The sequence below is a fragment of the Peromyscus maniculatus genome, chromosome 2 (genome assembly GCF_049852395.1).
Source record: "Peromyscus maniculatus bairdii isolate BWxNUB_F1_BW_parent chromosome 2, HU_Pman_BW_mat_3.1, whole genome shotgun sequence".
Classification (NCBI taxonomy): domain Eukaryota; kingdom Metazoa; phylum Chordata; class Mammalia; order Rodentia; family Cricetidae; genus Peromyscus; species Peromyscus maniculatus.
The window spans coordinates 147,336,247-147,350,537 of NC_134853.1; the positions used below are offsets into that span (position 1 = coordinate 147,336,247).

Sequence of the window (14,291 nt, forward strand, 5' to 3'; positions counted from 1 at the left end):
AAGAAGCCCGACACTGGCAATTTAAGTAACCTGTGCTGACCCAGGAGGGGAGAGAAGCAGGATGATGAGTAGTCTAAGCAATGGGGACTAGAGCTTGCCCTACTCGCCGCCCATTCCCCTACTTTCTTTCTCCTTCCCTCCCTCTCTCCCTCCCCCTCCCCCTCCCCCTCTTCTTTCTCTTACATCAGCATGAGCTTCCCTAATGCTGACCTGCAGGTATACAGGCTCATACAGTCCTGTACAGTCATACAGCCCAGCTCTTCTTTCGCCTTTTACTCTGTTGTGAATGACCGCCACCACGGAGAAGCGGTGACAGCCCGTGAACTTTCAATGGCTGTGAAGGAATCTGAGCAAGTGCAAGGGGGGAGGCCATAACAAATTCTGTCACTGCCTTGCCCTTATTGTTCACACCTGGCGGTGTATCCCCAAGAGTGGCAACTCCTAGCCCCGGAACTGCTGAGAGCTAGCTGGCTGTTGCTCACTGGGGTCACGGAATCACACACCTTTAAGATGCTGCCGCGGCACTCCAAGACGGCAAGGGAACACCTCCAGCTCCTGTACCTTTCTGGGGAAATGACTCTGAGATAAGTGTTTTGTACCATTGCCCGGGGCTTCCTGCAGAGCAACTTTCTAGCTGTCTTCTGTGATAAAAATGTGCCTTCCCTACCTCACTTTCCCACTTCACTATTCCAGTTATTTGCGCTCCCCCAAACAGACTGTCTTTACTGGAATCTTTCAATCTCAGCTCTTGGAAGAAACCACACTAAGGCACACTGGTTTAGAGAGAGAATACAAGACTGTTTTTAAAGATCTCCTCTCTCTCTCTCTCTCTCTCTCTCTCTCTCTCTCTCTCTCTCTCTCTCTCTCTCTCTCTGTGTGTGTGTGTGTGTGTGTGAGTGTGTGCGCACATGCATATATCTTCCTTCCGTGTGTGTCTCCTTTCCTCGTGTGTGTGTGTGTGTGTGTGTGTCTCCTTTCCTCATGTGTGTGGTGTGTGTGTTTGTGTGTGTGTCTCCTCTCTTCATGTGTGTGGTGTGTGTGTCTCCTTTCCTCATGTGTGTGGTGTGTGTGTGTCTCCTTTCCTTGTGTGTGTGTTACATGTGATAAAGGATATAATCCAAGTTTATGTCCTTCTGATGGAGGAGTAATGAATATTTAAATTTCCTCCGCTCTTTCCTTGGGTTTGTTTTCATACCGCGGCCCCTGCACATCAGAAGCTATTTTTAATTGGCAATTAGGAGATTATTAGTGAATTCAGTGGAGTCGTGGGCTGGCACACGGCATGGGAGGAGGTGCAGACGATTCTTTCAAGAAGCTGGGCTAGAGGCCGGGCGTTGGTGGCGCACGCCTTTAATCCCAGCACTCGGGAGGCAGAGCCAGGCGGATCTCTGTGAGTTCGAGGCCAGCCTGGGCTACCAAGTGAGCTCCAGGAAAGGCGCAAAGCTACACAGAGAAACCCTGTCTCGAAAAACCAAAAAAAAAAAAAAAAAAAAAAAAAAAAAAAAAAAAAAAAAAAAGAAGCTGGGCTAGAGAAAGGCCAGCAAGGGGTGGTGGCTGGCAGGGGAGACCATGGTGTGGGAATCGGGGAGTGTCCTTTGAGCATGTTTATGGCCTGAGGACAAGCAGCCAGTGACAAGGAAGGAGGCAGAAATGGAGTCAAGAAGGGGAAAATTGAAAGACACAGATCCCAGAGGTGGCCTGGGGAGGGAGTGCGGGGCGTGGGGGTGCAGGGGGTAGGGGTGGGGGGGCAGGGCTGAGGTGGAGGAACTCCTTTTGAACTTCAGGCCAGCTTCACCCTCTGCGGCTGGGGTGAACGAAGATAGAAGTGTGTGGATTCCATCTGTAGGTTCATTTCACACGGCCTCATGGCGCCCAGCACTTCCATGTTTCTATAGACACCTTGAGGGTTGGAAACAGAGAAGTCCCACACAGGGCTTTACTCTCTGTAGCAGTAGGAGGCAAGGTCCCCCACTGAGAAGCAGCAGGGTATCTCCCTGAATTAGAAAGGCCGGAGTAAGGCTTTGGGTAATGGGGAGCCCCACCTCAGAATTACCCTGTGGGGAGGGTTTGGGAACTGGAAGGCCACTTGGAGTCTTACAGAGTGGATAGGCAGACCCCCACAGCTAACTTGGTAGCACTTGCTCCGTAAGATCCTTCTGTCGCCTACTGGATTTGGTTTCACGCAGGCCACTTCGCAGCTCTGAGCAGTTTCCAGCTCTGCAGCTGCAGAGAAAAATGTCAGCTCCAGAGGGCTGCTATGAGATTTTCATAAAAATAATGGCACGAAGCACCCAGATCAGTGCATGGCCCAAGAGGCTCACTTAGACCTTCACCCTCCTCTTCCCCTGCCAATGGCCTGAGCCAGCATTACCTAGATGGAAAGGGACGTGGGTGTTGGTACCTTGCATTGGTAGGTGCTGTTACACATAACTGCTTTAAATACAGCCGCCTCTCACTATTCGTGGTAGTGACGGTCTATAAAGTCAGTGCAAGAACCGACTTTACAAATACTGAGTCATTGCCCTGAGAGGAAACACAGGGCTGCATTCCTGCAAGTCCCTGAGCACATTTTCAGCCATCTATCAATATGTAACTGCATTTTATGCACGTTTCTGTTTAAAGATACTTTAAATATCCAGCCATCCTTCAAGATCTTTGGGGACTCTCACGTTAACCAAAATCCACGGGTGTTCAAATCCATGTGTAATGACATCATATATAACCTATACATGTCTGCCCATAGATTTAAATCATCTCAAGATTGCTTATAGCATCCGACATATGAAAATGCTATGCCATTTTAGACTGTATTGTTAAGAGGGAAATAACAATTTAAAAGCTTGTTTGTGTTTAGCACCAGTGATTTTTTTTTTTTTCAAATATCTTTGATCTACAGTTGGTATCTCAAGTATTGGTTTTCAGGCCAGATTTTAAGAGAAGGTGAATTTGCAAATGTGAACCTTTAACGAGGCTCAATTAAATCCTTATTTTTCTGAATACAAAAAAAGTAGGGCTATATAATGAAAAAGTTAAAGTCTCTCACAATTCCAGCCCACAGCTGAACACACTTAGAATTGCTATGTGGTTCTGCAGAATTTTGGGTCTGAAATTCATGTCTGTGTGTATGCATAAGTCCACATGTGCCCATGTCTAAGTGTCTGCATATATTTGTGGGGTTGTTGTTGTTGTTGTTGTGGTGGTGGTGGTGGTGGTGGTGGTGGTGGTTTTTACTCAACAGTATCTATTGAAGAGCTCCCCCCTCCCCTCCCAAAATTCTTGATGTTATTTCTTAGAAACAAGTGACCTACACTATAGTCAGCTCGGTCTTAGCTCACACCATTCATTCACATCCATGTCAGCGGGTGGTCCCACTCCGCACAGTCATTCAGGATCCCAGGTTCCTTCCATATCTTTGCTCTGTTAGCCCTTTGAAGGATTACTGAAGTCAAGTTCCTGGCATATAAATGGTCCAGTGGACACAGCATGGAAGAGCAAAAGCTCGTTGCCTTAAGGTCTGTTTCTTCTTACAATTCACTGGGAAGAGCTGAGTTACAAAGCCACACTGTGCTGGGAAGGAAGCTGGAAAGTTCAGTTTCTGGCAGACCAGCTACTTCTTCTGATTGCTTCTCTACTACCATTAACAAACAGGAGGAGGACTTTTGATGGACAGCCAGTGATTCTACTCCGCTCCTGTTTTCTGTATCTTGGCACTTTCCTTGGTAAAATGGAGACCATGATCCAAACCAGTTAAGACTGCTTTGAGACTCATATCCAATAATGCTCTGTGTAAGTGTAAGAATGTGTTCTTGTTTTCCCATTGAGCCTGCAAAATGCATAGTGTATTTCAGACCCTAGTAAAAGGCCTGCGTGTATCAGTAAATACACACTGAACAACACAACCTGTTTTATACATCACCAAGCCTTTTTTTTTTTTTTTAATCATTTCTCTCCAGTTGTTTCAATAACTTAGACTCTGCTCTGTTTGGGGGGAAAAAGGGTGGTGGGGGAATATGTGTCGAAGTATCAGTCAGGATTCTTTAGGTTGCCAAGTGAGAGGACCCCATGGATCCTTCACTCTCCCTCAGGCGCTGGCTGCATGCTCAGACTAGGCACGGCACGGCTACTCTAATGCCAAAGCACGGAGAGACTCCTCCCAGAAGTCTCCCCTATCCTGAGTCTTTCTCTCTGGTTTTTCCTTTCCAAGTCAGAAATGACCAATCCATTACTGACAAGAGGGATTGCCACCATCATGATTTGGATCAAATACAACTCCCTCCTGGAACTGGACTGAGGTCTGCCTTCCTGGGATCATATTGGATAGAGAGTCACTCGAACGGAATCCAGCCTCTGAGTGCCAGGAATAGCTGTCTCCTGAGCAACCAACTCGTCTCTCACAAGGTGAAACAGGAGCCAGGTGAGGATGGTGGAGGGCGTACCAACAGAATTAAACATTTCTTTCTTAAATTGTACTTCAGGAAAGTTTAACTCCGGTGAACACACTGGTGGAAGAGGCGGGCACTGGGGAGCTGCGTAGTCATTTCCTTTGCATGAAATGTTCCTTCCAAGAAGGGGAGAGGCTCACAAGACCCCAAAAGTTAAATAAAACTCCCAAGGCTCAAGGAATGCAGACAGGCACAGGATTCACTAAGCCCCTTCCCAAGGGTATAGAAGCCTTAAAGCGACTGACAAGGAGAGGGGACTCTCAGGCGGGCTGCGCTACCCGAACGCTGTGCAGGGGTCCCTAGGGATGCAACTTTCACGAGCTGTCACTCATGCTGGGGTGGGATCCTCAGTGATGCAGCTGCCTTTGAGTCAGCCCCGCTCCTGTAACTAATCCCAATAAACTCACTGGTTCACCATGCCTTAGGTGCCTGTCTGGGGTGAACAAACCCTTGCTCATGTCTCCACAGGAAAGGTCACGCAATGTGCTCTCAATGCTTCCTCTCCACCACCCCCTTTTATCCACCACTAACTTATTAGGTGTCTATATTTTTAATCCCACGGCCTTCTCCTGACCCACAGTCATCAGCGGCCAAACTCGGAGCTGACCTCTGGCAGGCACTCGGACAGCCACCAGCTCCCCGGGACCTAGTCTTCCTAGCCTTTCCTCCCCCCTGCAAGCCTCAGCTTGCTGCTGAGCTCGCCTGTACCACTTGTGCCCAGCGTTGCGTGCATGGGAAAGGGTCCCTGCCTTCACTGTTCTGATGATGTAATGAGCATCCAACACTTCCAGAAACCCAAACCATGACAGGTCATTCCCTGCTTGAAAGCTCAACTTCTTCAGGAAATTCTTTACAAAGACCCCCATGCTTTCTACCTCCCCCAAACCTCTTCTCCATCCCACCCCAACAATACAGAACAGCATGGACATCCCCATGTGCTTCCCTCTCTCTCTGCCTCTCCCTCCCCTTCTCTTTCTCTCTTTCTCTCTCTCTCTCTCTCTCTCTCTCTCTCTCTCTCTCTCTCTCTCTCACACACACACACACACACACACACCTGCTTAGAAATCCCTTACCTCCTCTTTATCTGGCACAAAAGACAAGGTCTCCCATTATACTTTTTCCTTCCCTCCTACACCACACACACACACACACACAAATGTAGCAATGCAGAAGCATTTGATGGATGGCAAGAACCCTTGAGGCCAGACATTAGCCAGGGTTCTCTCCACAATGTTCTACTAAGAGCATTCCTAAGAAAGTGAAGAGGAAATAGGACCTGAGGGCTTAGGTGTGTGGCAGCTTTGAACTTAGCCTAAGCCAACATGGTAAGTCTCCAATTTTTTACCTACAATCTATGCAAACGTTATGTTTTATGCAGACTACACAGCATCGTCTTAACACTCAGTATTGTTTTCCTCAAATCTCGATCATCCAAAAATTGACCGTCCATTGAGATGGTCCTTACTTGGGCGCTGGCCTCTCACTTTTCTGCATTAGCTCTCCTCTTGGCCCCTGCCGCCAGAACCCTAAGCAAACCTGCCAGCTGTGCAGACCCAGAACAAAACAGCTGGTTTCCCTGTCCCTAGTGGCCAGAAGCTCTGTGGAGGCCAGGCGGGATCTGGAGCCTGGAGGCCCCGCCCCTCCCCCGCCCGCCGCGGGGGCGGAGCGGCTTGGGTCCCGCCCGCGGGGGCGGAGAGGGAGCCAGGGCGCCGGGCAGCTCGACTCGGCTGGTTCCGGGTTGAGAGGCTGCGCTGGACCGAAGCGGTGGCCGCTGAGCTGGTGCGGGTAAGGGGCCGCGCGGGGCCGGGATCTGCGGCCAGGGTCGGGCAGCTGAGCGGGCCGGCACCCCTCCTCTGCTCTGCCGGGCAAAGCCGCGGTGCGGCTGGGTCTGGCTGCTCTGTCCCGCAGAATTCCCCATCCCCAGCTCGCCCCGCTCCCAAAGCTGTCCGGGTCCCGGGATTCCAGCCCCACTGTGGCCTCCGCCCCCCTTCGGGATCTCCTTCTCGCAGCATCTATCCTTTGGGACTGTCTGGTCCTCTAGACCCTCCTCGCCTGGAGCCCCTTCCTTGGGACGCCCTCGGCCTCTCTCCTCCAGCGCCCATCGCTGGTGGACATCTAGTATCTCGAAACCGAGCTCCAGGGCTCGCATCCCGGGTGGCCCCCACTCGGCACCGAGCCACCGTGTCCCCAGCATCGCAGACAGCGCCCCCCGCGCTCCCCGGCGCCTGTTTCCCGTGCCCCCGTGGGCCTGGCCCCCGGGTGCCGCCCCCGATCGCGCCGCGCCGGCTGCTGGCCTCTCGGGCTCCGCTCCGCACCGCCCCCGGCGCCATGGCGTGCAGCCTCAAGGACGAGCTGCTGTGTTCCATCTGCCTGAGCATCTACCAGGACCCGGTGAGCCTGGGCTGCGAGCACTACTTCTGCCGCCGCTGCATCACCGAACACTGGGTGCGGCAGGAGGCGCAGGGCGCCCGCGACTGCCCGGAGTGCCGGCGCACGTTCGCCGAGCCCGCGCTGGCGCCCAGTCTCAAGCTGGCCAACATCGTGGAGCGCTACAGCGCCTTCCCGCTGGACGCCATCCTCAACGCGCGCCGCGCCGCGCGACCCTGCCAGGCGCATGACAAGGTCAAGCTCTTCTGCCTCACGGACCGCGCGCTGCTCTGCTTCTTCTGTGATGAGCCCGCGCTGCACGAGCAGCACCAGGTCACCGGCATCGACGATGCCTTCGAGGAGTTGCAGGTGCGTGGCAGGCAGGCGGGGAAGTGGGTGGGGTCAGGGTTCCGCTAGGGCCAAGGGCCCCAAGCCGACTTAATGCCAGAGGGGCGTGGTTGTGGTGAGGGGCGGGGCAGGGGGCGTGGTCCTTGGGCATCTCTATCGAATGGGCTCGAGACGTATCTGGGGTGGGAATCCGTGCCTCGGAGAGAGTGGGGTGGGGATGATGGGTAGAGAGGGAGTCACAGCTGGACCAGATGCTGGCTGAGGCAGAAAGAGAGACATCAGCTCCTCCGGGCTAGGGCAGGACCACTATCACAGCTAGCGCGGGATGGGGGCGGGGGAGAGGATGGGGAATATGCTATTCTAAATGCAGCCACAGTGGCAGGTTTGGGGGCATTGTGGGTGCGGCTTGCTGCTCCAGGTGATCATAGAGATCTAGAGTGAGGACCGGGCCTCGGCTGTGCCATGCAGGTGGGAGTTAAGCTTAAAACATGCAGATTGCCCAGAGGGCAGATTTGGGTGCCAAGTCTTAGGCCAAGGTGTGTGAGGGTCTAAGGTTGGGATCAAGTTCAAATATGGCAAGAACCGTTTTGTATTTAAACCAGAGAAGGGGCGGATTGAGAGTGGAACCAGGAAATGAAAATTCAAGATTTGGAGAATTAGACTCAAAGGTGATAGGGGAAGGTGAAGACAGGCCCCTAGGACTCACCAGGGCCTCTTGATGACCCCTGTTGACATCATCTACATGAAAATCTTTGAGTATTTAATTGAACACAGCCTTTAACTGCAGCTAATCTCCCTTAAACCTCCCTATTGTCACTGACAAGACAGCCAGACCCTTATCAGTGTCTATAAAACTCCCAAGGCTCCACTTACGACATCTTCCCTCCAGAGCTTCCCTCAAGCACCATGCTTGTATAGAAAGAGAAATGCATATCAAGAGAAATACAGATATATACACATGCTGAGACCTACATTTCCCTTCATGTCCTTTATCAATAAGTATGATATTTTATTTATTTTTAATTATTTTATTTTATGTGTATAAGTGTTTTGCCTTTGTGTATGCACACCATGTACTTGTGTGCACCTAAGAGGCCAGGAGAAGGTGTCAGACCCCCTGGAACTGGAGTTACAGATGATTATGAGTCATCAGGGGGTGCTGGGAACCGAACCCAGGTCCTCTGCAAGAGCAGAAGCTCTTAGCTGCTGAGCCACCCTCCAGCCCCAGGTGTGGTGCTTTGTAAGGAAGCTTTCCAAGGCCAGATTACTGGGATCATATTGCATATCTCCCTAGTCTCCCCACTAGAGAATTCTCGGTTTCACATTTGCCTGCTAAAGGCTTGGAGAAATCTTGAGTCTATTTAAGATTAAGTCTATTTAATAAAGTGATTCCCAAGCTTATTTGAATCATTTTTTCAAGCTGACCTATTTCAACCCAGCAATTCTCCTCCCTGGCTTTGGGATACCAATAGTAGACAGTTCCTCAAGGTTTCAACAGCTTTTTCCTTAGTAAGTTTATTGCCCCCCCCCATATGGTGGATGAATGAATAAATGAATGAATGACCAAGCTTGGTCTAATCTGGCCCAAACCAGAGGATTTAGAAGTAGAAGATATTTTTACAAAAAAAAAAAAAATAGCCAGGCAGTGGTAACATATATCTTTAATCTCAGCACTCGGGAGAAAGAGGCAGGCAGATCTCTGAGTTTGAGGCCAGCCTGGTCTACAGAGCAAGTTCCAGGACAGCCAGGGCTACAGAGAAACCCTGTCTCAAAAAAGAAAAAAGAAAGAAAGAAAAAGAAAACATTGTCAGCTAACTTTCAAGTAGCAAGTTCTCCATCCCTCAAGAACTTAATCAGGAAATAATTACCTCCCTCCCCGCCTGGACCTTGCTGTGGCTCATCCGGAAAGAACTTATTCGAAGTGTTGAGCCAGGGTAGGAGGAGCAAGCAGCACACCTTCCCGTCCTTCCTCCTCCTGAGATCTCTCAAGAACTCACACGCTCTCCTGGCCCAACTTCCATCTCCACCTCTCTCACCTGAGAAAGAGACTTGCCTCGATGTCCCCTTGGGACTTAGGCAGATGGTGGCAGAGAAACTTGCCTCCCCTCGCCGCCCGCCGAGAGGCCCCGCCCCACCCCATCTGCCTCTCCTGCCTCCTAGGAAAGCAGGTTCAATAACTATGCCAGAACTGAGAACGGGGCAGCCTCCACCCTCAAGCTCTGCTTCCCCCAGCAGCCAGTGGCCCCTGTGCTGGGGCCCCTACCCCAGAGCTGGCAGAGCCCGAGAGAGCACCTGGTGTGGAACTCACTTGCCAGATGGAGAACTGGTGGGGGGCAGAGGGAAGACTTACCCAAGGTCTTGAAGGCAGAGGAGGCCAGGCTCACACACAGCTGGGGTCTCCAGACCCCCTACCCAGAATTTGGCCTGCAGCAGTTACCTTTATTCTGAATCTTGGAGTGAGAGGATTAATAGCTTTGTCTTTGTCCTCAGGCTGCTCCACCCTGGCCCTGCCATATGCTGCCTGTGTGACCTTAGGAAAATGACTTGTTATCTCTGAGCCTCTGACCCCTTGACCTGCCATACAAAACTGTTCTGTACCCTGGATTCCAGGGGGTGCATCCTGACTGCTGCAGGAGTTCAGTCAGGTCACCTCAGTCGTCTGAGTCTCCAGGTGTCATCGATTACATTCCCAGGGAGGGTGTCGTAAAGGTTAACAGTTCTTGATTCGAAGTGCCTAGAACTGTGGCTGGCACAGTCAGCCAGCATAACTTTTAGACATCTGTACTTATTCTAATGATAATATGTACACAGGAAGTGGGGCAATATGATGTAAAAGGCCAAATATCCCTCATCCTACCTGTGGATAAGCCGGGCTAGAATTACTGTATAGTTGTGTAAAAGTTTCATGCCGGTGTGTGTGTGTGTGTGTGTGTGTGTGTGTGTGTGTGTGTGTGCACACGCGCGTGTGCATGCACCCCTCCCCCCACTGCTGATGAGCACCTGGACCACAGAGCAAAGGAGAGGGATGAGCTCATCTCCAAAGAGTTCGGGGTCCATGAGCCAAGGGCTGCCCACAGCTGTCTTGTAATGCGTCACGTGATCTTCACAACACCTGCTGTGGGTACCGTTGTGATTTATTCCTTTTGTAAATGGAGGCAGGCTTGCAAAGCTAAGTGATGGTGAGTGTCAGGGTCAGGACTTGGGGCCAGTCCACCTGGGCCACGTACAGCCTCTCTGCTGCCTCTGAGGGCCATTCCCTGGCCTCCCCATCCATCATTCAGAATTGTCTCCTGCCCACCCCGCCTGTTTTTGTATCAAGAGCACTTAGCACAAGACCAGACTAGGGACACAGTCTGTTGGTGCCGGCTGACACCCCAGGGCAGGTGGCTGGGATGTCACCCTGATCAAGCAGAGCATCCGGCTCCCTAGCCATCTCAGGTTCCTGACCCCCAGAGAGAGGATCCGATTCATCGGAGCGTCCCTTTCCAGGCCTCATGTGATCACTGGAGCTTTTCCTAAGGCGTGCCTCATGCCAACAAAGGCAGCAGGACCGGGCCTTGGATGGGAGCCTGACAAGCTGGGCACAGTGATGAGAGAGAGAGACAAGAAGTCAGCCCAGGAGGGAAGAGCGGGCTGGGGGGCGGGGGGGCGGCTCAAATCTCGGCTCTGACTTTTTTCTGCTAAGTGGAAAGCATGGACTTTCCTGTCCCCCTTCTGATCTAAGACACCAGAGTCAGAGGAAGACTGTTCACTTTCCGTGTAAAGAGAGCGTCACCGCCTCTCCCAAGGGTGACAGCCACGAAAGCGCTTATTTTGTACCCTGGTCAAGGAGACCGATGAGGTTTTCTGTCCTGGGGAAATGGCCCTCTGCCGTCACATCTCCTGGGAAAGGGCAGGGTTTTGTGCACACAGCAGCCTGCATGAACGTGAGGCTGGCGGCGCCCACACTCCTCTCCATGAAGCTGTCTGGGCAGCCAGGAAGCCTAGTCCAGCTGCACAGAGCTCAGGTCACAGGGTAGAGCTGAGAGTGGAAGTTGCCCGCCCCCCACCCCCAGAATGTTCATTTTCTGGAACAAAACTGTCTGGTGACGAGGTTGATAGTGGCAAAATACAAGTCTGAAGAGTGGAGTGGATTGGGTGTTTGTTTCAGGGTACCTGGTGCTGTGTGGCGGGCACAGTCCCTTGAGATAGCCCTTCCTGTCCCTACATCCAGAGAGGGTCGAGGCTCAGCAGCATTCTTCAGACACTCCCTGAGGCTGGGAGACTGGGAACGTACCCGAGTCTTTCCTATAAGCAGGCGGAAGAGGTGGAAGGCACAGCCTCTTAATCAGCCCTCTGTCTCCTCCGGGAGCAACCAAAAGTACATGAGCTTCGGACACCCTCTGGTCCACTCTCTCCACTTTATAGATAAGAAAATAGGCTTGCCAGAGCCCCGTATCCAGTCAGTCCAAGGCCACAGTCTGGCTGGACACCCCACCTTGAGCTCTGCTGGACACAGGGTGGGCATGAAAGATTTGGAGGTGCGATCAAACTTGGATTCAAGGTTGACTTTAATGTTTTGTCCTGGACTTAATACCTATATGGTTGCTGAGGGTTGGTCCTGTGTTGAACCCAGGACAAAGCTACCTGATCATGGCCCTACCATGGTTCTATGGGTCTGGCCCCCTCCTGAATAGGGAGCTGTTTCCAAGGTCTAGCCAACTCACCGAAGTAATGCAGGCCAGGGAGGGCGTGAGCAGAGGAAAGGAAGACATCCACAGCTATTGCAGAGGGCTGGGCACATACTGAGAAGGAACACACACACACACACACACACACACACACACACACACACACACACACACACTTTTTTGTTTGTTTGTTTTGTTTTTCAAAACAAGGTTTCTCTATGTAGCACTGACTGTCCTAGAACTCGCTCTGCAGACCAGGCTGACCTTGAACTGAGATCCGCCTGCCTCTGCCTCCCGAGTGCTGGGATTAAAGGCGTGCGCCATCACGATCACCAGGCTGTTCCCTCTCTTTTAATACTCACAACCATTGCCCCATGTTACGAATGGGGAAACTGAGGCACAGACACTGTGCTTAGGTCACACCACCAATGAGTCAATTGGAACTTGAATTTGGGCGGTGAATATGGCCGGGGCATGGATATGTGGGCACACATACAGATGGACAGTTGTTGGGGGAGGGCATAAGGATTGGAAAGAAGCTGGACTTGCTTAGGATGGGCCCTGGATGTGGATGTGGCATGGGGGCAGGAGGGATGCTTCAAAGGTTAGAAGTTGATCCTGAAGATGCTGGGGAACCGGAGGCAGGTGTGAGCAGACCGTGTAGCCTGTCAGTTCCACACCTGGAGCTGTGCACGGCCGTCTGTGGGAGGCCAGGGACAGGAGAACAGCTGTATTGCCAGGGACCGTGAGGCTCCAAGGGGCTCAGGGAGGGCTTGCCCTCAAAAATATTGATGCCAGAGAAGAACTCGTGTCTGTCAGGAAGAGCAGGAGCACCCAGGGGAGGGACTGAGCAAGTTGACTCTGGGTAGGACCACAGGCAAGCAGTGTCAGGATTCTGACTCTGAGCTTGTGTGGCCTCCATGGAGATGAGAAGGGTCCCTGAGGCCAGAGTCAAGATGGCTTCTACAGCATCTTTCTCCGCCGCCCCTCCCCCCCCCCCCCCCCCCCCCGAGTCAGGAAGAGAGACAGCTTCATAGTAGAGGAGTCTGGGCCTTTGAGCCCTGGTTCTGTCCTCTCCGTAATCACTTCCTCTGAACTGATCCTTCCGAATAGATGGAGAGCCCCGGGGCCTTCCAGCTGATGACAGAGCTGTACAGCTGTGTGCTTATGTAGTCCTACACAGTACCCCACCCCCATTCCCTATCCTGCGGTGAACTAGCTCTGATGAACTGAGGACTCCAACTCTCCCCAGATGACATCCAAGGCCTCCACTCCAGCCCAGCTGGCCCTAGCCAGCCTTTCCAGTTTGTGACTCTACCCACCTGTCACCTGCCTGACTCTGGCGACTTCCTACACACATCAGGTATACCCTGCCTGACCAGTCCTTACCACTTGGAATGGCCAGGGGAGCCCGGTCACCTGCCTTCTCTGCCCTCCCATCAGAAATGAAGGTGGACTTCAGTGTTCTTGTGATCCAAGGTCCTGTTTCTCTCACTCTTAGGCTGACAATTGCGTGACTTTCCCCGGTGTTGTGTCAGACAGAGGGGCAATGGCAAACCAGAGAAATGTCCGCACCCAGCTTGGTGGACCAATGAGTTTAGGCTCCTTTACTGGAGAATGGGTGAGAGGTTGCTTATAGAAGTGTGGATGGCTCCCAGAGGCACGACATGGAAATAGCGTAGGTGACGAGTCACATAAATGGCTTTGTGGCTTCTCCCTTCTCCCACCTCCTGTACACCCCCAAAGCCGGGGCAGGGTTAACACAACAGAGGGAGCAGGAGGCGCTGGGTGGCTGGACTCTCACGTGAGAGTCCGATGACCCCCCTCCCACTTCTGTGAGGGAGCGCTAACCTCCCAGTCTTGAGCAGACCATCACAGCGTCTCTGGTTTCGAGACGACGGTGGCCATGGCGTGCCTGGAGGACAGGGTTCCACAACCATGACAGCCCACCCTGTGTGGTGGATCATGCCAGGAACCGAGCTGTTTAATGGTCCCAGCAACTCTCCGAGGCCGATGCTGTTACAGCCTCACTTTACAGGTTGGAAACCCAAGACGGCGGAAGGTGCCACCGACCTGGCTAAGTGGTGGCAGCTGTACTGGATCCCAGGCCGACCCCCATGTGAACTCTGCCCTCCCTGACACCTATTCGAGATTTTGCCTCTCCAACTAGCTGCAGACTGACTATTCGATGTCTCTACGGTTAGGGCCTCACGTAACCCTGATGCCCAGTGGCTGCTCTGGATTTTGAGGTACTCGGCAACTCTAAAGTGTTGCTGTTGAATAAAGGGAGTAGAGAGCTCAAGGGTCAGTCTTGAACGTGTTTTTGGAGTCACCCAGAACCTTGGCTCTCTCTTAATAGCTTTGTGACCCTAAGCAAGCTGCCTGGCCTCTCTGGTCGTCAGTTCCTCTCTCTGTAAGATAGAACCTTCTAGACTGTTGCGAGTACTGGGTCACAATGAAATGC

The 14,291-nt window shown here is 52.3% G+C and overlaps 1 protein-coding gene across 2 annotated transcripts in view; it reads left to right on the plus strand.

The window, feature by feature from the left end:
- The first annotated feature begins 6,128 nt into the window (after window positions 1-6,128).
- The window catches only part of Trim62 (tripartite motif containing 62), a 28,138-nt gene continuing 19,975 nt past the window's right edge, over window positions 6,129-14,291 (plus strand). The window contains exon 1 of one of the 2 annotated variants that reach the window (XM_042271918.2): window positions 6,129-7,178. In XM_042271918.2, the coding sequence (XP_042127852.1) occupies window positions 6,771-7,178 (408 nt within the window). In that variant the 5' untranslated portion in view covers window positions 6,129-6,770. The remainder of the gene's footprint in view (window positions 7,179-14,291) is intronic. The other variant, XM_042271919.2, reaches the window with a different exon arrangement.